The sequence below is a fragment of the Lissotriton vulgaris genome, chromosome 1_1 (assembly GCF_964263255.1).
Source record: "Lissotriton vulgaris chromosome 1_1, aLisVul1.2, whole genome shotgun sequence".
NCBI classification, from domain to species: domain Eukaryota; kingdom Metazoa; phylum Chordata; class Amphibia; order Caudata; family Salamandridae; genus Lissotriton; species Lissotriton vulgaris.
Window position 1 is genome coordinate 120,737,685 of NC_141685.1, and position 25,843 is coordinate 120,763,527.

Here is a 25,843-nt window from a genome sequence, read left to right on the forward strand (position 1 = left end):
GGAAGGAAACAAGCTCCCGGGGACCGGTTTCTGGCATTACAGCCGTCTTCGGCCCGGTTTGCTTGAATCCCTATGGTGCAATGAGCAATCGATTTTGGCCACTATAGGTGTGGCAGGGTATACTCAGACATGAGTCCCTTTCTCACTGCTCCATCAGGATTCAAGCAAGCCGGGCCGAAGAGGCTGAAATGCCAGAAACCGGTCCCCGGTAGCTTGTCTCCTTTCTGGTAAAGAATTGGCTTGGTAGTTTAGTCTGCCCTGTTCCCATGATGCACTGGGCCAGGGACAGACTGATTTGCATATAGCCAGGTTCTGAGCTGGGATGGGGCAGTGAGATAAATAACGGTGATGGATCAAGCCCTGATCTTTGGACTGGGTAAGAGTGGTCTGCTCAATTCAGACACTCTGTTCATCACCACCCCCTTTTGTAAATCGATTTTGGCCACTATAGGTGTGGCAGGGTATACTCAGACATGAGTCCCTTTCTCACTGCTCCATCAGGATTCAAGCAAGCCGGGCCGAAGAGGCTGAAATGCCAGAAACCGGTCCCCGGTAGCTTGTCTCCTTTCTGGTAAAGAATTGGCTTGGTAGTTTAGTCTGCCCTGTTCCCATGATGCACTGGGCCAGGGACAGACTGATTTGCATATAGCCAGGTTCTGAGCTGGGATGGGGCAGTGAGATAAATAACGGTGATGGATCAAGCCCTGATCTTTGGACTGGGTAAGAGTGGTCTGCTCAATTCAGACACTCTGTTCATCACCACCCCCTTTTGTAAATCGATTTTGGCCACTATAGGTGTGGCAGGGTATACTCAGACATGAGTCCCTTTCTCACTGCTCCATCAGGATTCAAGCAAGCCGGGCCGAAGAGGCTGAAATGCCAGAAACCGGTCCCCGGTAGCTTGTCTCCTTTCTGGTAAAGAATTGGCTTGGTAGTTTAGTCTGCCCTGTTCCCATGATGCACTGGGCCAGGAACAGACTGATTTGCATATAGCCAGGTTCTGAGCTGGGATGGGGCAGTGAGATAAATAACGGTGATGGATCAAGCCCTGATCTTTGGACTGGGTAAGAGTGGTCTGCTCAATTCAGACACTCTGTTCATCACCACCCCCTTTTCGGAATCGTTTTTGGCCACTAATATTACAGGCAAAAACATTTGAGACATTAGCAATATGACGGGTTTGGCTAACAAATAGCACAGTATTAGTAAATGTAATATTTAACTAAACGGAAAAGGGCAGTGGAGCTGTAGCTGAAACCGAAACATTGCCTTGAATGAAATGGGACAGTAAAGCAAGCTTCTGTGCAAGTCCGCTGGCTAGGTCCATAAGTATAGAAATAATATCGGCAAACACACAGCACCAATGTAAATGAAACAAAAACATTGCCTCAAACGAAATGCTGCATATGTGCCGCTGGCTATGGAAGCCCAGAGGTTACTGCTGGCGCCGCTGTTTTTTATTGAAGCTCTTTAACGTTTACTGAACATGGCACAGAGAAGGCTTAAGAAAATAGTGAGATACAGAGGGAGATATAAGATATAATTAGAATAAGGGTGTGTGACAAAGAGAAAGAGACAAAAAAAGGAGAGAAAGCATGAAGGAGAGAGGGTTATGGGTTGACGCATGCATGGATGAGTGGGTAGATAGATGGGTGGGTGGGTTACTGGCTAGCTGGCTAATAGGATGGAGTGGTTCGGTAAGTGGATGGGTAGTAGAATGAGGAGATAAAAACTGAGGCAAAGAAAGAGGAAGAGTATGAGGATGGTTTTAACATTTGTGCCATAGCAACTTTTCGTTTGTAATCCGGCCCTTAACCTGGCTCACCAAGTAATTTTTAGGCAAGTTTGCGCTGAGAACATATTGATGACAAAACTGTTATAGGGAGCGCAGTTAGATGTCCATATAGCTGGTTACAATACATGCTTATTAACTGTTTGGCGTGTTTGCTAAGCGCACGAACTACTGTGGGCTGTTTTGTTTGCTTACACTAACAGCACATTGAGTACATTACTGTACAAGGAACTCAGTTAAATGTCCATATAGTTTGCTACAATATAGAATTACTAACCTTTTTTTTTTGCTGAGCGCACCAAGTGACGCAGAGTGTGTAGGTGTTATAAGCAAGCACCAATGTAAAGGGCAGGAGAGCTGGAAACCGAAGCAACGCATCGAACGAAATGGCAAAGTAAAGCAATCTTCTGTGTAAGTCTGGTGGCTGGGTCCATAATTATACAAATAATAGCGGCAAACACACAGCAGTCTTTAAGAACTTAATTGGCATATAGTATGAATAAGGCAGTGGTATAATGGAGGTGTGGGAGGGTTGTAGCTGAAATGAAAATAAAAACTTAGCCTCAGAAGCAACGCTAATGTGTTGATGCAGAGGCATGGATCACTAAGAATGCGGTCTGAGAAATGCCGTTGCGAAAACGAAATGCAAAACACGACATAAGCAAAGCAGTTGCTACAGCGAAAGAGCTGTAGCTAAAACCAAAATATAGCCTCGAAAAAATCACCTTCTGTGGAAAGCAAAGCTGTAGCTGCAGTCTTTTGCAAAATTAAGCCACCATTAACAAGCAAGCAGCAAGCACTAACGCAAAGGGCAGGGGTGATCGTACAGCGGTGGTGGGGGGAGGGCTGTAGCTAAAATGTAAATAAAAACATCACCGTAGAAGCCATGCTAAGTGGTTGATGCCGAGGCATGGAGCACTAATAATGCGGCATGAAAAATGCTGGGGAAGCTATAGCGAAAACGAAAAAAACATAAACATCACCTCACGTTGAAAGCAAAGCTGTTTTAGTACAGTATTTCGCAAAATTAAGCCACTGCTAACAAGCAAGCACTGATGTAAAGGGCAGGCGAGCTCTGGCTGGAAACCAAAACATTGCCTCGAACCGCAAGCTGGGTCCATACCTATAGAAATAATATTGGCAAACATATAGCAGTTTATAATAACTTCATTGCCACATTGCATTAATAAGGCGGTTGTACAATGGAAGTGAGGGGAGGGCTGTAGCTAAAACAACAAGTTAAAACAAGCATTGTCCTGAGCAAATGGTGGGGGCCTGAAGCAGTGGAGTGGGAGAGGTGAGGGGGGAGTCACGGGGAGATTAAGGGACTGAAGGCAAGCAGATGAAGCGACAGGGGCGTGAAGTGCGGGGGGGGGCGGGGAGCAGAGCCTTTGAAGAGCCAGAGTCACGGCCTACGGCCGTGAATAAGTGAAGTGAATAATTAGGGGAGGAGAACTGGCAGGCTGATAGGCAGAAGGCTCAGGCAAGCTCGTGCACGAGGTGTGCACTTCCCAAAATCCGCTTTTGGGGAGAGCCCTTGGCCTTAAGTAATGGTTTAGCTGCATTAGGGCTCTTTTTCCTATTCCTGCGGAATAGGAAAGGCGAGCCCTAAAAACGCATTCGATCCTTTGCAGGAAAGGTACCCAAAATCTGGAACTCCATACCAGTCCATATCAGGACTATCCTCTCCTACTTGCAATTCAAAAGGCAGCTCAAATACTTCCTCCTCAACCGATCTCTCCCAAATGGATAGATACAACCTAACCACCGAAGCCTGCCCACAGCAGCACACAGACACTTTGACATTAAGAGCTCTAGCTCACACTCCTCAAGGCTCTCCTATATCCCCCCTCCCTGGTCTAATCTCGCCACGAGTCATTGTGCTCTTGTTGATGACAAGTCTTTGTACATACTATTGAGTTAACATACCCTACGAGCGACACTGTGCTCTCTACGATATTATGCGCTGCGTCTTGAGTCATTGTACATACTATTATGTTTATGTATCTTTGGAGTGATCCTGATGTAAAGAGCTCTGATACTTTCGGGTCTGGCTCGCGCTATATAAAACTCTAAAATAAAATAAAATAAATAAATAGATACATAAGAAGTGAACTGTAATTTTCCTTCTATATATGATTTATATGTCTATCATCATATGGAAACCCTGTGTTGACGTTCACAAACTCAATAAAATATGTTTAAAAAAAAAAAAGAAAAACAAGCAAAGGTTTTGTTCAAATGTTTTTGAACTACCCTGTGGAGGTGTTGGGTAATGTTCCCATTGAGTGTAATTATAAACAGTGCATGTGACACTAGCTTTGTGTAAGAAATGGTGGCAATAATGTTTTTAATACAGCAGGACTCCATAATTTGATGCACCATTATACAATTCATCATTAGAAAATGCAGCTGATTGCTCTAGAATAACGTGGGCAGAGAACTCCACTCTGCTTGCGGAGTGTGTGGAGTTTTGCCTCGTCCGCGTTCCACAGAGAATGTTGAGTAGGTAAAACTCTGCACACTCTGCAGCAGAGCGGAGTTGGCTCGCCGTCCGCCTCAGTTTCTTGGGAATAATGCGCATGCGTGGACGTGCGCGTTTTCTTAAGCAGTATTATAATGGCGCGAAGAGGAGGAGGGCAGCCCGGGGATGCCACAGTTAAGAGGTAAGTGATTTTTAATTGTTTTAAATTAGTGTTAAGGTATATCTTAAAAGGGAGGTGGAGGCAGGCGGCGTAACAGAGCAAATCGGACTTCCATGGAGCTTGTTGCAAATTCTGTGGCACTCGACTTAGCCCTACTATGCACACTACACCCAAGGTTACTCGAGATCTGCAAGCAAATTATGCACAGTTTCAATGTCCCAATCATCAGACAAAGTACTAGAAATGAAGATATCATTTAAGGAAATTTTAAACAAATATGGAATTTTCAATAGCTCATTCGTACCGTACACATCATATGATACCCTGTCACAAACTATTCCTTCCCGAACTGGAACTAATGTAATCGTCACCAAGGACAGGTCTCTTAGTTCACGGTGCGATGAGCTTTCTGGGAGATAGTGTCCGCCCAGGAACAGGAAAATGACAGTCATCAAAGCAATCCAGAGGACCAGAAACAGTAAATTGTTTGTAATCCAGAGATGAATTCATGGAACAACAAAGTATGTCTTTTTGAGCCAAAAATAGAGAGTATACAATAGTAGCTTTAAAGAGAGAAGCAGTGTTGGCAGTTCAGGTTCACTAGAATCCGCTGAGAAGTCCCCATAATGCACGAAGGAGCCATATGCCGTTCAGACTATTTTTGGCAGCTCAGCAGGTTTTTTAGAACTGGGAGATGACTCAATCTGTGGCATATTCACATAGACTTCGTCAATTTTTCGAATTAAGATTTCAGTACTCGTCGACTGTTCAGTTGCAGTTGTTTCAACAGGAAGCAGTATTATTTCATCTTTGTATACAGCTTCTCTTTGCAGAGGGGAATCTTCTGTAGTTATTAAAGCAGTGGTTACCCAGGAGCCCACGCGGCCTATTGATGAAAATCGGCCACATAGTGTGGTTTGATCAGATCAATGAGACAAACTTTTTGTCTTTGCGAACGGCAATTGGCGGAAGAAGTACAGTTCTAGTACCTTTGACAGCCAGGACAGGTACAGGCGCTCAGTAAGATGGCCCAAATTCTTTCTTGTCCAAAATGTTCTCTCTGACTAGGTCTCCAATCTTCGGGATCCAGGCTGGTCTTGCTGGTACAACCTTCACTTCTCCAGTGGCGGTGCGTTTTTCTTGGACGTTGCTTTGTGCACCCCGGAATTCATTGAGTACCTGTAAAACAGCCAAACATTCATTGATGTCAAATGGTGTTTCCACTAACACTGTGCTGACGTTATTAAGGTCTGGTACCCACATTCTCATACTGAACAGGAATTTGTAAGGAGTACGACCTCTTAGGGATTTTCTTGGCATGTTATTGAGTGCGCTCAGGACCCCATAAATGTAATTGAGTCAATTACCACCTGACCCTGATACCCTTGCTGTTAAGGGCTGCTTTAAGTCACGTTTTTTCCTCTGAACTGCAGAATTTCCCTCAGGATAGGAGGGGGAGAAGTACAGCAAGGTCATACCCATACTTCCCATGGTTTCTTTGTAAGTCAGAGAGCTAAACGCTGGGCCCTGGTCAGAACCTAGTGTGCCAATTGCGTATATTCCAATGAAGATTCACAAATCCTTTATAACAGTTCGATCATCAGCCAAGCGCTGTGGCCAAACCTTCAGGAATCTGGATCATGGATCCACTGCCACCAAGATATACATGTAAACCCCGACTTAGTGTAAGGGGCCGCAGTGATCCAAATAAACAACCGCTAAAGGCTTGTCTGAGATCACTAGGGGTGTCTGAGGTGGATGTGCTACGGTTGAGCCTTTCATCTGCTGCCAGATGTCACATTTGAGGACGAAGTCCTAGGTCTATTTTGTAAGACCTGGCCACCAATACCAATACTTCAGTATTTAAACTATATCCACAACCCCTGTGTGTGCTGGCCCCAGACCCTCGTGAGCAGCTAGTATTAAACCCAATCTGCGAGCACTGTTTGGTATTACTCCATCCCACACTCCTGGAATTTCAGTATACGGAATGTTTGGTGCATCTAACTTGTAGGAGTACTTGAGTGGAAACCTTTCAGCAAGAGAGTGTCATTGTGAGCAGCATTGACTGCCACCATGATGCCTCTGTCCATTCTTGTACTTGAACCAGTGATTTCAGCAATGGCAGTAGTGCGAACTGCCGCTTTAGCAGCGTAATCAGCCATGGAATTCTCTGCAACGTGAACACAAACACATTCATAACTCAATGTATGAATAAAATGAGCCTGTGGCAGGTCTTCTTTCAGCATTGCCACCTGTTCACAAAGCAGCTTGTTAGTACAACCTTTGAATCTCGAAATCCATTCTGGCCCCAGTAGTGAAGGTGTTCATTATAGGACTGGACACAGTAGAATGAATCACACACTATAAGTATGGGGAGTCCATGATCCGTAGTTTGTAGTGCCATAATCAGAGCGTTGAGTTCTGCCAGCTGCGCTGTACAGTCCCCTAGGGACTGAGTGTGTGTTTTTTCAAAACAGAACTTTCCGTCATGCATGCGTCCCTTTACGATTGCGCATGCAGCAGAATGTTGCTATTGTGTTCCCATGGCAGGCTGGGCCATTGGTATAAATAATAGATATAAAGCTATATAGAGGCATTCTTTCATTCAGCAAAGGATATTCATGTTCATTCTGCAGGAATGCTTGTGTTTGTAATGTAGAATTGAATTTGTAATCTACATCTGTTGCAGTGAGAGAGTTAGGCCATTGTATCCATTGAGGATGTAATGCTTTGGCATCTAGAATGCTAGCTTTGGTAACTGTTAGAATTGGGGGACTCTGGTTGGCACAGGTAGTCACTTGTGACAAACAGGGACCCTCTCCACTAGTCAGGTCAAGGGAACTTCTCCTCAGAATAACCCCTGCTCACCCTCTAGGTTGCGTGGCGCGAGCAGACAAGGCTAATCCTCAGGGCGCTAGTTAATTAAGCATTTATACAGTAAACACAATGACCCACCACAAATGGACACCAGGCGTAAGATTTGTATAAAAAATATGTAGGCTTTATATAAAAATATTTCATTATGCAGAGTTATCACAAGACCATATAACGATTGAAAATGAGGCCACAAGATGTCAAAAAGGCAAGTGTTCTTTTAAAGTTCTTACAGGTAGTTTAGGCTGCTTCCATAAACTGCAAGGTACGAGCTCTATTCTGTTCTGGCAGTGTTTCACACTGCTGAGCGCTTCGTAGCGCTTCTGTACATTGTACACGATGCTCAAACGCATCCTCGCCAACCCTCACGCGCCTCGCGGACACGGTAGCCCGAGGCGCGGCATTTGGTACGAGGCGTACACCGCTATAAGAACTACAAAGCGGTGTGCGTCGTCACACTCCCGTGCGAGGCATACCTCGCTAGCGTACACATAGGGCTGTCGACTTCTACGCGCCTCGCGTACAAGGCGTACTGAGCTGGGTAGGTCGAGGCGAACAGAGCTGAAGGGGAAAACAGAACGGTGCGGACCCGAGTCCGTTGTAGACTTGCTTGTGAGTTACAGTACCTTGTTTAGATGTGGCAAGCACAGCGCTTAAGTCCATGCGGCGTCTCAGGCGGGGACGAGTCGTACTCTCCTAGTACGCGCCGATGGGCAACCGTACCCTCAGATCCTCAACGGCTGGCGGCTTCCGGCAGGCAAGTGCGGCCCAGGGCCTCCTGTACGGACCGTACTGGGGGGTCGCTTCAGGGGGCGGCACGGCCTTCTTCAAGAGCTGGAGGGCAAAGCGGGGCGGCTGGGTACGTTGTAATGTACGGGCGGCCGTCCGGGCGTAGATCGCGCTCCAAGTAGAATTCCGGCGGGAGGAGCGAGTGCTCCAAATAGCAGGCGGGGTGACAGGGGAGCAGGCGGCCCGGCCTGACAGGTAGAGAGCGACTCTGCAAGAGCGGGGCTCTCAGCGGGCAAGGGCAGCCAGGCTCCAGGGTGTCACGGCCCTAGGTGGGGGCAAAGGTGCACAGGACTCAGCTCTGGCGGGAAGGAAGCACACGGCTCGGTTGAAGACAAGCGAAGGCACAATGAGCCCACTGTTCCTGGGGCTCAGTTCAGGGGGCAAGCTCAGATCAAGCCCTTAGAGATAGTTTCAAGCACAAATGAAGCAAAGTCCTTTCTGGTCTTCTCCTCTCCTTCCTCAGCAAGGCACCACTGCAGGCCAGTCCTTCAGGTCTGGGACAGTCTTTCCTCCTTCAGCTTCTCTTGGTCCTTCTAGTTGGGCAGAGGTTCTTCGTGGTTAAAACAGGATCTAATGTTTAAGAGCAGGGCTCCTACTTTTATACACAGTTTCTTTTGTCTTTGCAGGCCAGGGGGCCTGAGCCTGGTTCAGCCCAGTTTTGGAGGACTTTGTTTACAGGAAGCTGCCTTCTTCTTTCAGGGTGTAGGGCAGGGACATCATAACTAAGTATTTTTATATAAAGCCTACGTATTTTTTATACAAATCTTACGCCTGGTGTCCATTTATGGTGGGTCATTGTGTTTACTGTATGTGATCATAAATGCTTAACTAACTAGCGCCTTGAGGATTAACCTTGTCTGCTCGCGCCACGCAACCTAGAGGGTGAGCAGAGGTTATTCTGAGGAGTAGTTCCCTTGCCCTGACTAGAGGAGAGGGTACCTGTTTGTCACAAGTGCCTACCTGTGCCAACCAGGCCCTCTCTGCAGGGTCATCCCTGAACCTTTTGCCTTCCTCCAATATTCTCTCTGACCTGTTTTTGTTGGTTTAATGACTCTGGGCACTTTACCACTGCTGACTGGTTGCCGCAGTCCAACCAGTCGATCACCGATTGTTGATTGCAGAGGTGGAAGGGGAGCAGCGCGGAAGACGCCAAGGACGCAGACCGTCTCCTCCGCTACAGCTACAGGGTCTAGGTCAGCAGCTTCCCGGGGGTAGACCTGCTAAACCCGAAGAACCAGGGTCATCACTAGAAGACCAGGCATTGGACACCCGAGATTTACCCGTACTAGACCTCCCACCAGCTGCAAGCCCCTATACAGTAGTCCTGACAGGGATTCCAGCATGTAGAGAGGCGAGGGAAGAAACCACACGCTCCTTGATCAACAAAGCAGTTAATTGGTTGGCCAATAATTTAGGCTTTAACATTATAAATCAGAGGCATATTCTAATGGCCAGAAGAGTATTATGGATCGGAAATAGCAGGAAGGGTTTCCGGGGCGACTGTAATTTTAAACTTTAGATATCCGGAAATGGCCAGAGAACTTTTGTATTACCAATAGAAGGGGACCTACCAGGAACAGTGCAGTACTATCATCAGACTGCTCCCACTTAGTTTCTTTTACAGAGACCTGATGCACCCTATGAACAGGGAAGATCTGAGGCGAAAGCCTGCGAGGTCAACCTGGGGGGATCGTCCAGCACAGTTATTTAATTGATACGCGCCACTCCAAAGTGTTTCCGCCCTAAGTGAATTAGATTGACTGGTTGGGGGGCCAATCCTAGGACAAGGGGTGGCACAGGAGGATGTGCACCACAGCAGGGATAATGGAGGGTTAGTCGAGGAGATGACGGTGACGTCAAAACCGCCCCTTATTCATGGAGCCCATAGCGCGCTGGATATAGAGAAAAATCCACATAGATTTCTTGCATCTTTAACTGGGCACATTGACCAAAGGTCTAACCCCCCAGTAGTAGGAGGGCAGGGAAATAATAATATAATCTCCTGGAACATAGCAGGCCTGTCCAGTAAACTAAAAAATCAGGACTGGCTAGGACATATCAGGAGATTTAACATTATTAGTCTGCAAGAAACGTGGGAGGCAGATTGTTGCGCACTAGCACTGGAAGGCTACAAAATGTATTCTGTTCCAGCATGTAGATCCTCTTCAGGGCGAGCCAAGGGAGACCTAATTACTTATGTGGATTTGAGGTTACATGGTAAATGGGAGGACTTAGCTTGGGATTCAGTATGCACACAGGGAATACGGTTTACGAACATGGGATTAAAATTAATTTGTATTAATTTTTGTAATGCTATCAAGGGCGGACAGACATTAGCCAGCTTGGTAGAGCTTGAACATAGGTTGATAGGATTAGAATCGCATGGGGTTGCTAGCGCCCAACTGGTGGTGTTGGGAGATTTTAATTGTCACTTGTGCCCCCACTTAATTAGCAGTGAGGGGGAATGGTCCGCTTGCCCAAGGGAAGAGGGACTGCATATGGAACACACCAGGGAGGGATTTGAGTTAAGCAAGCTGTTGGGCACACATGTCCTTACTCACACGATGGATTTGATAGGAGCAGCGGGGGACTATCGTATCCTCCCAACCTTTAAAGGGAAGGGAATGGGCTCTGTTATTGATTTTATTTTTGTTCCAAGCTCCTTAATATGTCAGATATTAAGTTTTAATGTGGAGTTTAGAACCTTCAGTGACCATAACCCCCTGGTGTTGATCCTAAGGGACCCTGACTCAGTTAAACATTCCCATCGTAAGCAGACCAGAGGCTCCTTTACAGCCACGGACCAGGGAAGGAGACTGAGATGGTCAAACATCAATTGTGATAAATTCTACAGGGCACTACTGACGGAGAAAACCCAGCAGGTCTGGAAGTGTCTAGACCCAACAGTAGAGGAGGTGGACCTAATCAATGCATTTAAGGGAGTAGCACATTGTTTTGACGGCCTGCTCAGACGTAGAACGCCAAAAGAAGATGAGGATACTCACAGGTGGTTTGATCAGCAATGCTCTAGTGCCTTGAGGGAACTGAAGGCAGCTTTAAAGATTGTTCCCAAAGATAAGACAACGGTGTCCACTTGCCGGGGGAGATATAAACAGGCACTAAAACAACACAAAACCTCATTGCAATACCAGGCCTGGGAGAATCTGAGGGAAGCGGCCGAATCAAGTATGACCGCCTTCTGGAAAATTGTAAATAAACCCTGTTTTCAGGATAAGATTAAATCCAAGCCTGTCTGCCACGTCCTGCCAGAGGCTTGGGTGGAACACTTTCAAGGCCTCTATAATCATGATAGTATGAGCAATTTAGTACCATCAGCAGGGATAGGAAATCAAAGGGTTGTTAAAACCCCATTTTCTTTGGGTGAGATAAAAGCGGGAATTGAGGGCTTAACCCGGAATAAGGCCCCGGGCCCGGATGGGATCCCTCCAGATCTCCTATTAACCCAGGTAGACTTGTGGGCTCCTATTTTATTAAGAGTGATCAATACGGCAGCGGAGGCAGGCATGCCTTCATCCTGGTCCACTGCGACAATTGTCCCAATCTTCAAAAAGGGTAACAAAGATAACCCACAATGTTACAGGCCTATTTCCCTCATTGATGTCACAGTGAAAGTCATGGGAGAGCTATTCTTAATCGGCTTATGGATTGGGCAGATGAACATGACATCATTTCGGATATACAGTATGGCTTCAGGCCGGGTCGCTCAACCTCTGACCAATGTCTCAACCTTTATCTCTGTGTCGCCAAGTACACTGTCGCCAGCGATGAGATAGTGTACTTGGCTTTCATGGACCTCACAGCAGCATTCGACCGGGTTAACCGTAAGAAACTGTGGGAGCTATTGGGGGCTATGGGCGTGGATTCAGGACTGGTTAATATTTTAGGCACTTTGCACCAGTACACTTCAGCCCACGTCAGATACAACGACAAGGGAGACATTTCTTATTCTTTCCCTTGCTCTAGAGGAGTGAGACAGGGCTGCATCCTGGCGCCTTTCTTATTTACTTTATATATTAATGGTTTAGAGAAGGCATTGGGAGCATTAAGGGTGGACTGTCCGAGGATAGGTAGAGGAGGGATCCCGGTTCTGCTTTACGCGGACGACCAGTACTTCTGTCACGCACTGCGCGGGGCCTTCAGCACCTCATTGATGGCTTTGTCATTCTGCATGGAGAACCTGGACCTCTCCCCTGATCTCTCCAAATCATACATCATGGATATGGGAAAAAGGCCAGGCAGGAAATTCACCTTCAGGATCGGCACCCACTGTCTAGAAAAAGTGCAGGCATTTTCTTATCTGGGAATTTTATGTGATAGCCGCATCAGGTTTAATACTCTGTCAGATGAGAAATGCAGATCTCTTATCAGCTCTTCCAGGGCAAACATGAATTTTGCACACAGGTTGGGTCGCTGGGCTCCTGAGCAAATCTTGAATTTGTATAGGGCCATCTGTAATGCCACAACACTATATGGCAATGAGGTTTGGGGTTTCATTGACCCATTAAGGATCCAAATAGAAGAAAATAAATTCCTTTGACGGTTACTCAGAGTCCCACAGAGCACCCCCCCCTATTCAATCCACGAAGGGTTAGGTCTCACTTACATCAGAGATGGGATTCAATTGAAGCCTCTCACTTGATGGCTTAAAATATGGACTAACCCTGAAGCGGCTCTAAGCAAACACATGGAGCATGGGTACAATATCCCTTGGCCTAAATATGTAAGGGAGCCCCTGTTGGGCCTGGGTTTTGCTGATTATTTTAACACCCCGAGATCCTTGTTAGCCCGGGACAAGGCGATTGTTCAGTCCGCTTTCTTAAAGAACAAGGCCTCCATCAGGGAAGACACAGAGATGGTAAAACCATCCGTGAGAGCCCACCTCTTGGCTAAATCCAGCCCAGGTTTGGAACCATACCTGTCTTATTTTTATAATGCTCAGGACAGATTCCTGATGACTAGATTTAGGTTGAACCTACTCCATAACACACTGGGGTGTCCTTCGGGGTTTCTATCATCCATAGAGTTGAGGGGCCCCTGCGGCTGCGATTATAAGTCTCCGCAGGACATGCTCCATTTTGTTTTGTTGTGCCCCTATTACGCTCACCCCAGGAAGTTGTTTTTGAAGAGCATTTTAAAGAGTGCTAGGTTCAAACACGGAAAGGTTGCTCTATTGTTCTTGAAATTGTCTGAGGAGACCTTCACACTTTTTTGCACTGTCAATTTCCTAAGGAATTGCCGCAAGACTGAGAAATACTAAAGACAGGGGATTATGACACTGGTCGTTAAATTATCCCTTTTTCTCTTTGGTACCAACACTTATGATGCCCTTGTTTTTACCCAGATGAATTTTATGCTTGGGGGTTTTTCCTTTTTTACCATGTTGGTTTTATATTACCCTTGTTTCGTAACTTGCCCTTTTTTTTTTTTTTTTAAATTTTTGGAAACCTTTATTGTGCCTAAACAGCAGACAAATACGGGCCTACAACCACCTGGCCGGCCACAAAACTGTGAGCACTGTTGCGAGCAATACGGTACATCGGCAGTAAGACGACACTATTAAGCAAGCGTTTGGAATTACACTGGACCATGCTGTACCGCCGATATACAGGAAGATTGAGGTTAATTTTAAGGTTTATAAAAACACATGAACAAGAATTAAGTCCAGGAGAGCCATAGTCCAGTCCATCTCACTACAAAAGTAATAGGCAACGTTCAGCAGGCGAGTTTCATGAGACACAAGAAATTTGCAATCAAAATATCGGCATCGCGAAGGTAACGACAGGAGAGGTAAGCAAGCACTACGACGAGAGCAAACATGAACCCACCCAGCTTCAAGCCAAACTATAGCCCAAGGACAAAAATAAGACAAGAAAGATGAAAGAAGAAAGAAAACAAGGCCCATAGAAACGAAAAAATTGGACATATAAATCCCCCCACCCTACACGCATGCAGAGGCTACGGCCTACCACCCCCCCCCCCCCCCCCTTGCAGTGTGTCTGTCGCCCATTAGAGTACCCGAAATATAGAGACAAGAGACAAGGAAAAAAGGGAACCATCATAGAAAGCCGGAGGAGGGCCAATTATAGGTATTCCCAGTCAATCCCGCCATGCAGTCCACCACCGCCCCGTGAAGTAAAAAAAACAGTATCAACATCAGTTACAATATAAGATGGGGCGAGGCATACCAATTCGCACATTTCAATTTATATTCGTAAGTGTTCCAAACCGAGTCCCCGCCAGCCCTTCAGTCCCGGTCATAAAACACAGTTTATCAGCCTTGGCCAGAGCGCGACAGTCCCCCCAGACACGGCGTCCGAGGGGGGCCAGATCCATATGATGCCGGAAAGCAAAATGGCCACCATTGATGAAGAAGAGGGAGGTAGGGACAAAATGGACGTCCATAATCAGTAGCCGAGCAGCAGGCAATCAGAAAAAGTACCCCCAAACACCAAATTCGAAATCCAGTCCATAGCTGGAGGAAGGGTACTCGGGAGGCGGTAGGCTCAAGGGGACACATTTGTAGCAACAGTAAAGGTCGGGAATACAACGTCAGCCCCAAAAACAAAGTCTCAAGTTCCGTAGATGACTGAAACAATGTATCCCCAACAGAGCCACCGACCTGCCCTGTGCAGGAATCGCGGCATCGGGAGACAATCTCCACCTCACCTTCAGCATCCGGCTCTTCAATCTCCCTTGTCGCAACTGAAAAGGTCGAATCCATACCATGCCGAGGATCAGCCACCCGGACCCGCTTCAACTGTCGTGCTGCTTCGTCTAGCCGATCCCCTAGCTGACCGGAGAGTGATCGCCATTCCGCCCTAAGCTCGACGAGCGCAGCAACGATGTCCCGGCAGGTCGGCTCCTTCCGAGCGCGAAGCTGTCTCTCTGTGCGCGGTGGGGCTTGCAATGGAGCTTCCAGTTCGCCGTCGAGCAGGGAGACTCTGTCAGAGGGCGAGATCACCTTCGCCACTGTAGAAAGGGCAGCCGCCATTTCGGTCGTCCAGGGGGGTTGCACGCCAGGAAGAAAGCTGACTCAGCCCCAGGGAGCTTAGGGTCCAGTCGTGTGGACCGAGCGGTTCAGGAGTGCTGCATCGAGGAACCACCACCACCTCGCAGCGAGTCGGGGGCAAGCCATGGGGCGACCCGCCCAATGGCCGCCGCAGGTCAGCCTCAGCGCCGGCCAGGTGGACGATAACTGCACCAAACACTTCTCCCCAGCACGCCGGTCACCCGAAACGGGGCTCTCGGGTGCAGCGAAGAAATACGTCCTACACCCCCTGTGACGGCGCCAAGAAACAGGGAATCCACGCTCTCAGGGTTCCAGCGGGCGGCGGCCGTTCTGAGGGTCCGCGGTGGCAGGGAGCGGCGCTGGTCTAGGAGCCCGGGTATGGAGACCGACACCCGGCACGGCGATATCTCCGGGAATCTGGCAGGCAGGGACTCCGGAGGAACACCCAGAGCATCAGTGCGGCCGTGGCTACATTCCGCAGCGGCTCAAGCACGGATTCACGAGCAGGATGTAGGTGCAGAACGCACAAGCTTGCGGAGCCGGGAATCGAGCGTCCGTTCAGGTCGCCATCTTGGCTCCTCCCTTAACTTGCCCTTTTTGAGTGTAATCTGCTCAGGAGTGTTAGACTTTCTAACTTTCAGCACATTTTCAACCTTATTACCCACAATGATTTGCTCTGTTATTTGCTAATATTTTGTACCAACTGTCTAGGTACCCGGTAGAAGGTTTTATTTCTTGTTTTTTTTAAAATTCTAACTGTATTGTACTTTTATGGTATTGCTGTATACCGAATAAAGTAATTTTGATTGATTGATTGATTGATTGATTGATAGTGGAAGGTCAGGCATTTGTTGTGTATGCTGGTTCTACGTTGTGCAAGGCCATGTAGGCATGACTTATCATCTTGAACTGGCATCTCTTCTGAATCGGGAGCCAGTGTAGTTTCTTGAGATGGGGTGTGACGTGGGTCCTTCTGGGAGGTGGAGTATGAATCTTGCCATAGAATTCTGTATTGTCTGGAGTCTCATCTGGAGGTGTGCAGTAATTCTTACGCAGATTGTGTTTCCGGTGTCCAGTCTGCAGTGATGAGGGCTTGCATGATGGTCCTGCTGGTGTTTGCTGGGAGCCATCTGAAGGTCTTGTGGAGCCTGCAAAGGGTGTGGCAGCAGGTGGATGAGAATGCAGTGACTTATTTCTTCATGGATAGCTTGCTATCCAGAATGATGCTGAGGTTGCGGGCATGGTATGTTGATGTGGGGGGGTATGCCGTGCTCCATGGGACACCATGGGTCATTCCATGGTGAGGTGTTGTTCCCAAAAATGAGGACTTCCATCTTGTCTGTGTTGCGTTTGAGACAGTTGTACTTCATCCAAGCCCTTGATACAAGCCCTGGCTATGCCGAGTATATATGGTTCGGACTTTAATTCTGCCCATGACACCTCCCTAAATAGATCCTTCCCCTACCACAACATGAGAATGCAATCAGAATGACCCACGCATTGTGGACTGGGTTATGCTTACCCAGATGTGAAACATCCGGTGGCAGATGGATCCTCGTACACGAGAATACTCGTTGTTCTCACCAGTACACTAACTGCACACCAGAATCGGCTTGCTCCTATGCAATCCCTCTGTGGCTTCCTTGGTCTTGTGACCTGAATGTCTAGGCCACACACTTTCAGACCTCAACCACCTCAAAATGATGATTCAGTGGGGCAGACGACATGCACCAGTATCTACTAGGAGGCTGTGTGCCCCGGCCCTACAGGACAGAGTCTTCTGTGATACTGAGGGTACACATGTCGCCATATTTGAGACGAAGGAAGGGACTGCCTATACGACAGTGATAGAGTGGGGTACCTTTAAGGGTCTCACATAAGGCCAGTGCATCAAGATGTAGCATTGTGTAAAACATGCCTTGCGAGCCCAGAACCTCTCTTCAACAAACAATATGAACAACGGAAATAAATGTGAGGTAGCTGAATGAAACTAGAACATAATCACCCCTCTGCGAAAGGAGTAAAGAGAGGCGGTGGTCAGACTAGGAACACTACAGTATCAGATACTAGCATGGCTACTAAGGTCATTGACCCCAAAGACCCCCAGAAAGGCCAGCAGATCCCCGGTGGGAGTGATATTGAATGTACAAGCAGATATAAACCAGGCTTTCCTGTAGTACCAGACGTCTGTATACCATGCTGTGTTGGGAGTGCAAGCGCCCCAATTAGATGAGTATTTGAATAGACTGACAATCCCAAGACTTAACCCCCTTCAGGGACATACACCAGATGAAACCCTGACCACTGAGGAAATTTGCTTCATGATTGCCTAGATCGCGTGCAACAAAACTCCTAGGATGGTCGGGTTCGCGGTGGACTTTTACTTCACCTACAGAGCAACCCTCTCTCCAAAGCTACTCCAAATGTACCAACAGGCCCGGCAGGTGGGCACATTGCCGGGATCCCTATGGGAGGCTATGATATTAGTCCAGCCTTAGCCCAACAAGGACCCCCTGGAGCTACGCTCCTACTGGCCACTGTACACCAACCACAAGATTTGCAGGAAGGTCCTTGCAAACAGGTTGCTCCCCTGCCTCTCTTCATTGGCACCAAGACCAGAAAGATTTCGTACCTGGGAGAAAAATATGTCTTAACCTATGGCGCCTCTCCGGCTGATGGAAAAGAATCTTCATGAATTGTCTCCATACACAGCACTCTCACTAGATATAGAGAAGGCCTTCAACACCCTTGAGTAGTTTTACTTAATGAAAGTGCTGATGGGCATGACACTAGGCCCAAAAATATTACACTGGATAAATCTCCTCTACACAAACATGCTGGCCCGCATCCGGACAGGCAGAGATCTCAGTTTCTTTTGAATGCAGCAAAGATGCCTGCTGTCGATTACTTTCGCCCTAGCCATGGATCTGTTCGCTGTCCTGTTTCGTTCACAGGACCCAGCAATCAGTATACCGAGTGAGTCAAATTGAGAGGACATATCATTGTATGCTGATGATGCATTTGTGTACCTCAGGAACATGCATTCGTATCTACCACAGGTGATGGATGTTCTAGACGATTTTGGTAGGGTTTCTAGACTAAGGCTAAATGTGACCAAATCCAGCTTGTATCCCATGCGCAAACTAACAACTTAAAACAGGAAGTGCTACCCAAATTAGCACTGGGGTGGCACCCTAACATCTTCTGGTATTAAGCGATGAACTTACCAAACGACAATGAACGTGTACAGGGCATCTTAGGTGACATCCAAGGTTTGCAGCTCCCTGTTGTTTTGGGGCTCCCTGCAACCATCGACCCATGGGAAATGCAAAATGCTGTTAATACATTTATACTGCTTCTCGACCACTCTAGTTTACCTGCCTCTGCACTTCTTCAGGAAATTGGACTCTGTTTCTGTTCTTATGGACTTAATCTGGGGAGCGGGCCACAAGAGAGTCGCACTTCGCAAACTATACTCTACCTTGGAACGGGATAGGGGGATGTACATTTAAAAGACTAGTAAAGAACTACAAACTACTGTGTGACTATTTCTCAATACAGCCCTTGTTTGTGATCTCGTTAGTTCTCACATTATCATCCGCAGTAGAAGAGATGGGAGCCTGGGGTGTCTGATCACAGAAACTCATTTGCATACAAAGGGGGGTGAAAGCCTGTTCACAAAGCACAACACAACTTCTTTATGTAAAAGTTCGTACATTGCACAGGGAGTGTGATTCAGTGTGAGTGTTGTATGACAGGAGCGAGCAGTCTTAGTTGCTAGGACATGAATCTGCCTCTTGAGCTCTTTCAACTGTTTGAGACTGTTTGAGAGGCAGTCTCAAATTCCCGGGGCACAGCTACCAACAGCTTCCCTCATAATCTTTGATTTTTGCATCTACAGGTGGTGCAGATGCCACCTAGGACAGTAACTTTAGTGTGCTTTCTGGAGTCAGCCTGCTTTGCTTTTTCCAAACTTTGGCCAGCAAAGGTAAATGTGTCTTCTACTAAAGTGTTCTTAGCAAGCTTTTGGTAACGTGGCTTGAGCAGTATGGCCTAAGGCACGCTCGAAGGTAAAGCAAAACAGTGGAAGTCACAAATTTCAATACAGTTTATTAAAAAAAGACATGGGAACTGTAAGATTCAAACCAACTTTAGAGCAAAAAGAATATTTAATAATTATTCAGAAGCAAAATCTAAAGGTGGGCTGTGATTTAAGGATTATTAATTAGCAAAAACAACTGTCAAATCCAAACAAAAAGGTAAATAAATAAAAAACAAGCAGTTCTACTGAATCAATCAGGAAGCCATCTACAAAATTGTAGCTGACTTTGGGAGCTATGCTCGAGAGGACAAAGATAAGTTTAGTCTCAGGTAATGATTAACACTGGAATTTGATGCAAGGTTTTTGGCTGAATCAGTCTCAGAAGGTGACGAGCTGTACAGAAGTGGCTTGAAGTGCAAAATTCCCACAGAGTAGAGTTGGGTCATCAAGTTGAACCTGAATCCACAGCCATCAAAATGTGTGAAACTTCAAGCAGTTACAACAGCTGCGAAGTCTTCGGAGCTTCCAAGTTATGGAGATGGTTCAAGGTTGAGGATAAGAGCCAAAGCATGGAACGTGGCAGGCCTGAGGCATGGTTAAGGGGATAGCAGGTTCCATTTGAAACAAAAAGAAGATGGAAAGAGGCCACTCATGTGGATCTTTGTAATACGAGGCTGTGTCCTTTTGGAACAGAAGTCATTAGTGTCAGGAACTGAGATCTGCATGCGCCTACATTGTTACAGACATCGAGAACTACATGCCCCAGAATGCCTTCAGGCGGAAGCAGCGCTAGTTGATAAAAATCACGTGACAAAGCGATAGCGTTGTACGTGATTCTGGCTTTCCTGGACTCTGTCAACAGCTGTGCTGTTAGAGGATTGGATTCCTGTGTTCCTTCCCATTGTTTTCCTGGGGATTAGATCCATGTATCGCTGGAGGCTCGGCTGAGCCGCTGTACTACCTCGCGTCTCATCTTCCGTGAGGACGCAATCCGGATTCCTTCATTTTTGCACGCTCGTGGCTGCGGCTGGCGTCTTCTTGTGTTCCGCTCGGCTGAGCGTGAACTGCTCTTGTTCCTCTCCTGGTCGCTGCTGCGTCGGGCTGTATTCCTGATCACCGCTCTTCTGAGCGTGTGGATCACAGAAGAACTTGTGGATTCCTTCTGTCTGGTGATTTTCAGATAAGGAGCCACAGCAGCATCTCACCCTGGACTCGATCTTCAAAAGGTATAGTTGTACCTTTTCATTGACAAACACTTGACCTCATTGATATATGCTAAGATATATATATATATTCCTGAGTGACTTCCTATCCTGTTCAGACAGTATACTTGTGGGAGACTAAAGTTCTGGATTTCCTTTTGTGTTTTTTCCACGTTGGGTCGAACCCCAAACTGAGTGTTTTTTCTTTCTTGGCTCAAGACTGAGACTGAGTTGTTTCCACAAGAACTTACTGGATTTGAACCCTATTTTTAATCTTTGGAGAAGGATAATTTTGTTCTATTTTTGTTCTGGGATCTGCGGGGTGTGGATGTGAGTCTGATTGAGTAAAAGGATTTTTTGTGTTTCAATACACGGTTACTGGTGTGGTGTTGATGAATGGTTATTGTCTATTACAGGTGGTGTTGTTTATCTGTTCGCAAAAAGAACATCTTGTTGGGAAAGACCTATAAGGTATAGTTAGGATTAAAGCGAGAACATATGAGAGTAGAAAGGATTGCTGTACAGTATTAATGTTATGCTTTTCTGTTACAGGTAATCTCTTTCCACCGCAGTTCCTACCCTTTCCCATCCCTCGCTTGATTATCTCTATACTCTGTATATTTCAATAGTCAGAGTGTGGGGGAAGTCAGGAGGTGGACCCCATATAGTATCACCCTGATCCTGAGGAGCCAGAGAGGACGTGACAATTAGGACTATTTAGGATGGGGCCAAGAATGGTTTGCATATGGCTGACCTCCTCTGTAGTTACACAAAGACTAGAGAATGATGTGGTGGGATGTTGCAGAGATTAACTACCAGTCCATCCATCACCTTTAGTTTTTCTCAATGATCAACCCTACGTGGTACAGACATAAACAGATGTTGGTCCCATAGAGACCTATGACAAAGGGACTCCTGCTGCAGCCCCCTGGTGAGGCTCGTTAAGGCTGGAAACAGTTTGAGGTTCAAGCATTCCTGATCCTTGGAGGCGTGGCCTCAAAGTTCAGGATCGAATGGACTCTGTGAGTCAGAGCCATGGATTATAAACACTCAGCAAACAAAACACGCTGAATGGAATGAGGCCACAAATAGTTACAAAAGAATGAGGTTAATTCAAGCATTTCCATCCCACGCTGTGTGCTTTTCTCAGTAGACAGTTTGATGGACAATCAATGTCTTTGTGGCTGCTTCATGTAAATGTTTTGCGAGTCTGAAAGCTCCTCCCCCAGGGTTTACAGTGAGCACCTTTTATTTTCCCACATTGTCCCTCTTATGTAGAAAGGTTACATTTACAACTAACGTTTTTGTCACATTGAGAGCACGAGTCATTTTCTTTCTCATTGTGGGTTCTCTCTTGTTGAATGAAACTGAATCTCCAGCAGACTCTTCCCTGGCATTTAGAACAATGATGAGGTTTTTTCCAGGTAAGTTCTCGCAGGTTGAGTGAGACCAGATTTCCGACTGAAACATTTCCAGCATTCAAAAAGCTAATAAGGTTTATCCCCAGTGTGAGTTCTCTCATGTCTAGTAAGAGTTGTTTTCAATCTGAAGTTTTTGTGGCATTCAGAGCACTGATACCGTTTATGCCCAGTGTGGGCTCGTTCATGCACAGTAAGGTTGGATTTCTGACTGAAGCTTTTCCGGCACTCAGAGCACTAATAAGGTTTTAGTCCAGTATGAGTTCTCTCATGTTCAATTAAAATGGATCTCTGACTGAATCCTTTCCGGCACTCAGAGCACTGGTAAGGTTTTTGTCCAGTGTGGGTCCTTTCATGTACAGTAAGGCTGGATTTATGACTGAAGCTTTTACAGCATTCAGAGCACTGATAAGGTTTTTGTCTAGTGTGAGTTCTCTCATGGTGAGTGAGAGTTATTTTCCGACTGAAGCTTTTCTGGCATTCAGAGCACTGATAGGGTTTGAGCCCAGTATGGATTCTCTCATGTTGAGTTAAACCGCGTTTGAGATAGAAACTTTTTTGGCATTCAGAACACTGATACGGTTTCTGCCCAGTGTGGGTTCTTTCATGCACAGTAAGGTTGTATTTCTGACTGAAGCTTTTACAGCATTCAGTGCACTGATGGGGTTTTTGCCCAGTGTGAGTTCTCTCATGGTGAGTGAGAGTTATTTTCCGACTGAAGCTTTTCTGGCATTCAGAGCACTGATAGGGTTTGAGCCCAGTATGGATTCTCTCATGTTGAGTTAAACCGCATTTGAGATAGAAACTTTTTTGGCATTCAGAACACTGATACGGTTTCTGCCCAGTGTGGGTTCTTTCATGCACACTAAGGTTGTATTTCTGACTGAAGCTTTTACAGCATTCAGAGCACTGATACGGTTTATGCCCATTATGGGTTCTTTCATGTACAGTAAGGTTGGATTTGTGATTGAAGTGTTTCTGGCATTCGGGACATTGATAGGGTTTTCGTCCAGCGCTAGTTTTCTCATGTTTAGTGAGGTGGGATTGATAACTAAAGCTGTTCTCACAGTCATTGCTCTTATTCAAGTTGTTTGTTTCTCCAAGTTGGGTTTGTTCCTGGATACATGCCATCTTAAGACTGAATCTGATTTCTGATCGTGTACTTGTTTATGTTACAACTCAACATTAACTTCTAAAATACATTTCAGATGCTCTTCTTAACATTTGTATTCAACTAATTATAGTCTTTACCTGGAAATTATTTTCCTACCTTTAAAGGCACCGATCTAACTTGTCTAATTAACTTTCACTGAGGAGCCCCTTGTATTGATTAAGAGGCCTCTCATGGATTCCTTTTCTCCAAGTTATGCCCGGGTGAATTCTCTAAAGTTGAATTAGTCTCATTTAGTGATTCTAGTTTATCACATTTGATTTAGGAGTTTTAAAATCACTGATAAGGTCTTTGGGCTTTAGTGTTTGACTGTAAGGTATGTTTGTTCATACAAGTAATGACAGATGATTAGGGCATGCCAGGGTGGTTTAAGAATTATCAATAGCGTAACACTGGCCCCTTTTATACTTCCTGTGCCAGTATATGCTTTTTTGCTCAGTGGCTAAGACAGGTACATGATAGACTTTGGAGTTACAGGACACTTTGAAACCACTCGGATCAAACTTAAGAGACAGAGTTGGTGGGGGAAAATCTTCCTATATTGGAAATGATAATCCAGCATCTTTGCTGTAACGACATCTGAGAAAGAGTATTTACAATGACTTTCTTTTAAACAATCTTTTCTCTCCTCCCGTTTTCAGGAAACAGAGACAAAAGCTTGTACTTGTAAACCATGAATATTAGTCTTTTTGACGGTTCTGTCACATCACAACACGTCTACAGATGCCGATCTGTTGTGGAGGGTTTAGGTCTCCAAAGCATTTCTCATAAACCATAAAAACAAAATGTACAGCACTGAGTTTTCTCAAGTGCACTGCGTGGGGATCAATTGTGGCCAATGTTCTCCTCAATCTGAGTTACTGACACTTGGTAAACATTTATGGCAATTTTACTATAGGGATTTGACAACTTTCTCATTCACCAGTTTCTTCCGCACCTACATCCTCACCATTCCTGGCACATAGAATGCGTTTCTTCTCAAGAGCTCGAGAATGTTTTAACTTTCCTTAAAATAATCCTTTTCGTTGTGTTTCACTAAATTTAAACCTTCTTTTTTCTGTTCATGCTTCAGTCACCTGTAGAAATGGAGTCAAAAATTGTAAATGAACACAAAGAAAAAATATATGTGACCTTATACTTTGCACAAAGAAAGTATTGACAAAAACAAGCCAGGAAATCTGTTGAGTATCATTTCTGATAGTGGTGAAACAGCTCGGGGACACTGTAGATCGGGAGCTTTGGATTACTGGAGCTCATGGATGTGAGAGAAAACTTAATTAATATTTAAGAAAGAAACACAAGTTGCACATATATTGCAACATAGATTCTTAGAAGCAGCCAACACTATCAATTTACACTCTGTGAAACAGGCTGGCACGATAGTGAGATATTTGTAATTCTTTTAATGAATTATTAGATGTTACTTACTCCCCTACTCACTTAAACTATTCATCTATTCTTTTTTCAAGGGATCTAGGAAGGGACATTTTATTGAAAAAAGGAATTCGCCTAGTTGCAATCAATGCTTTAAATGCCACTGTAGACTGACGCTGTGTCCAGTTAGCTCAGTGGAATTCACTATTTCAAAATGTGCTGATGATAAGGACTTACTTGGAGGCTCAGAACTCATCATGCTCCTCCGACAGGAACCAGGCACTGCAACACCTGAAAAAGAGAAAAAAACAGCACAACAGTAAAGGAAACCAAAAAGGGTCAGGAAAAGAAAAACACAAAATAGAGCAAAGGGGAAAAAAGCTATCTTCCACTTTGACCTCAGGGGTCCAGCACAGGAAACTGTGCAGCAGATGCTTGTGAACCCATAAGTTACATATAAACACAGTGCCTCCAAGGTCAGCACCAGGTACGGCTCCACCGGTTGCACCACCCTAAAGCAAGCCTTGTGTGCATGTGTGTCCACACACATATACTGTGTCTTTTGGTTGTAGTAGATAAGACAGAAAAGGATAGTTTAGGAGGAAGTAAAGAGATGGAAGTCAGATCAAGAGAGAAAAGACGCCGAAAGAACAGTCAGAGGGGGGAGAGTATCACCTGGTGTAGAGCAGAAGACAAATGTGCCAATAGTTAAGGAACTGCTGGGCAAAACTGACCTAAGAAGGAACTGGACCTGCACTACACCCCCAACATTTCTAGGAGGAATGTGGCTCCATCATATTATTATCAGAAGTTTGATAACAACAAGAATAGTGCACAGAGGGAGTCAAATGTTGAAGCTGAAGAGACAAAAACAAAACCGAGATCAAGAAAGGGAATAGAGAAAGAAGAAACAAGGGAAAAGGAAACTTAAAAGTTATAGGAATCCTTACCCGACAGTTATGTTATATTTTGTTCCTCCAAGGGTGGCATCCACGCTGCACTGCCTGGTCATCCCGGAATACCTTGAGAGGAAGTAAAGAAATAGTTTTGCGTCAGACGACTATCACACTTCATCCCATTTTACAAATAAACGTCCTGTACTTGCAAAACAAAAGAATCTCTTGTTCTCTGGAGGCCATTGTGATGCAAATATGGGTATGAATAAATACTTTTTTGGTTCACCAAGAACCATGATCCCTTGCTGGAAAAGGTCTCTGTGAATATGGAGTGCACCCACAGTCTCAGAGAACAAACCCTAACAACCCAGTCCACGTCTTCATAAACCCCATCTTTCCATTTACAGACCATGAAACTTGCAAATCAAAACAATCTGCTTTGCAAAGGTACGTTAATGTCCTTGTACATAATTCTGCCCCGTTAATAAATCTGTCAACCAGACTCTTAGATTCATACAAACCATGCTCTCGGAGCAACTGCAATTCAAGGTCAAACTGATGCAGAGTTTGAATGCTGAGCAATGGAAGCAACAAGGCATCAATGTGT

General features: G+C 45.7%; 1 protein-coding gene and 1 long non-coding RNA gene across 2 annotated transcripts; both read right to left on the reverse strand.

Annotated features, from left to right (window-relative positions):
- Positions 1-21,872: 21,872 nt before the first annotated feature.
- Positions 21,873-23,048, reverse strand: LOC147737715 (uncharacterized). Its single transcript, XM_086942435.1, has one exon. The coding sequence runs from the start codon at positions 22,924-22,926 to the stop codon at positions 22,033-22,035; it is 894 nt and encodes a 297-aa protein (XP_086798561.1). The 5' UTR covers positions 22,927-23,048; the 3' UTR covers positions 21,873-22,032.
- A 675-nt stretch (positions 23,049-23,723) lies between these two features.
- On the reverse strand, positions 23,724-25,357 carry LOC147737716 (uncharacterized). The gene is made up of 3 exons (XR_015300848.1): positions 25,291-25,357; positions 24,578-24,631; positions 23,724-24,042 (listed from the first exon to the last, which is right to left on the reverse strand). It is a non-coding gene; the product is annotated as an uncharacterized LOC147737716 (long non-coding RNA).
- Between the last annotated feature and the right edge of the window lie 486 nt (positions 25,358-25,843).

Bases quoted from the DNA above. Each gene is read 5' to 3' on its own strand.
- LOC147737715 (XM_086942435.1), bottom strand. From the start codon at position 22,926: ATGGCATGTATCCAGGAACAAACCCAACTTGGAGAAACAAACAACTTG.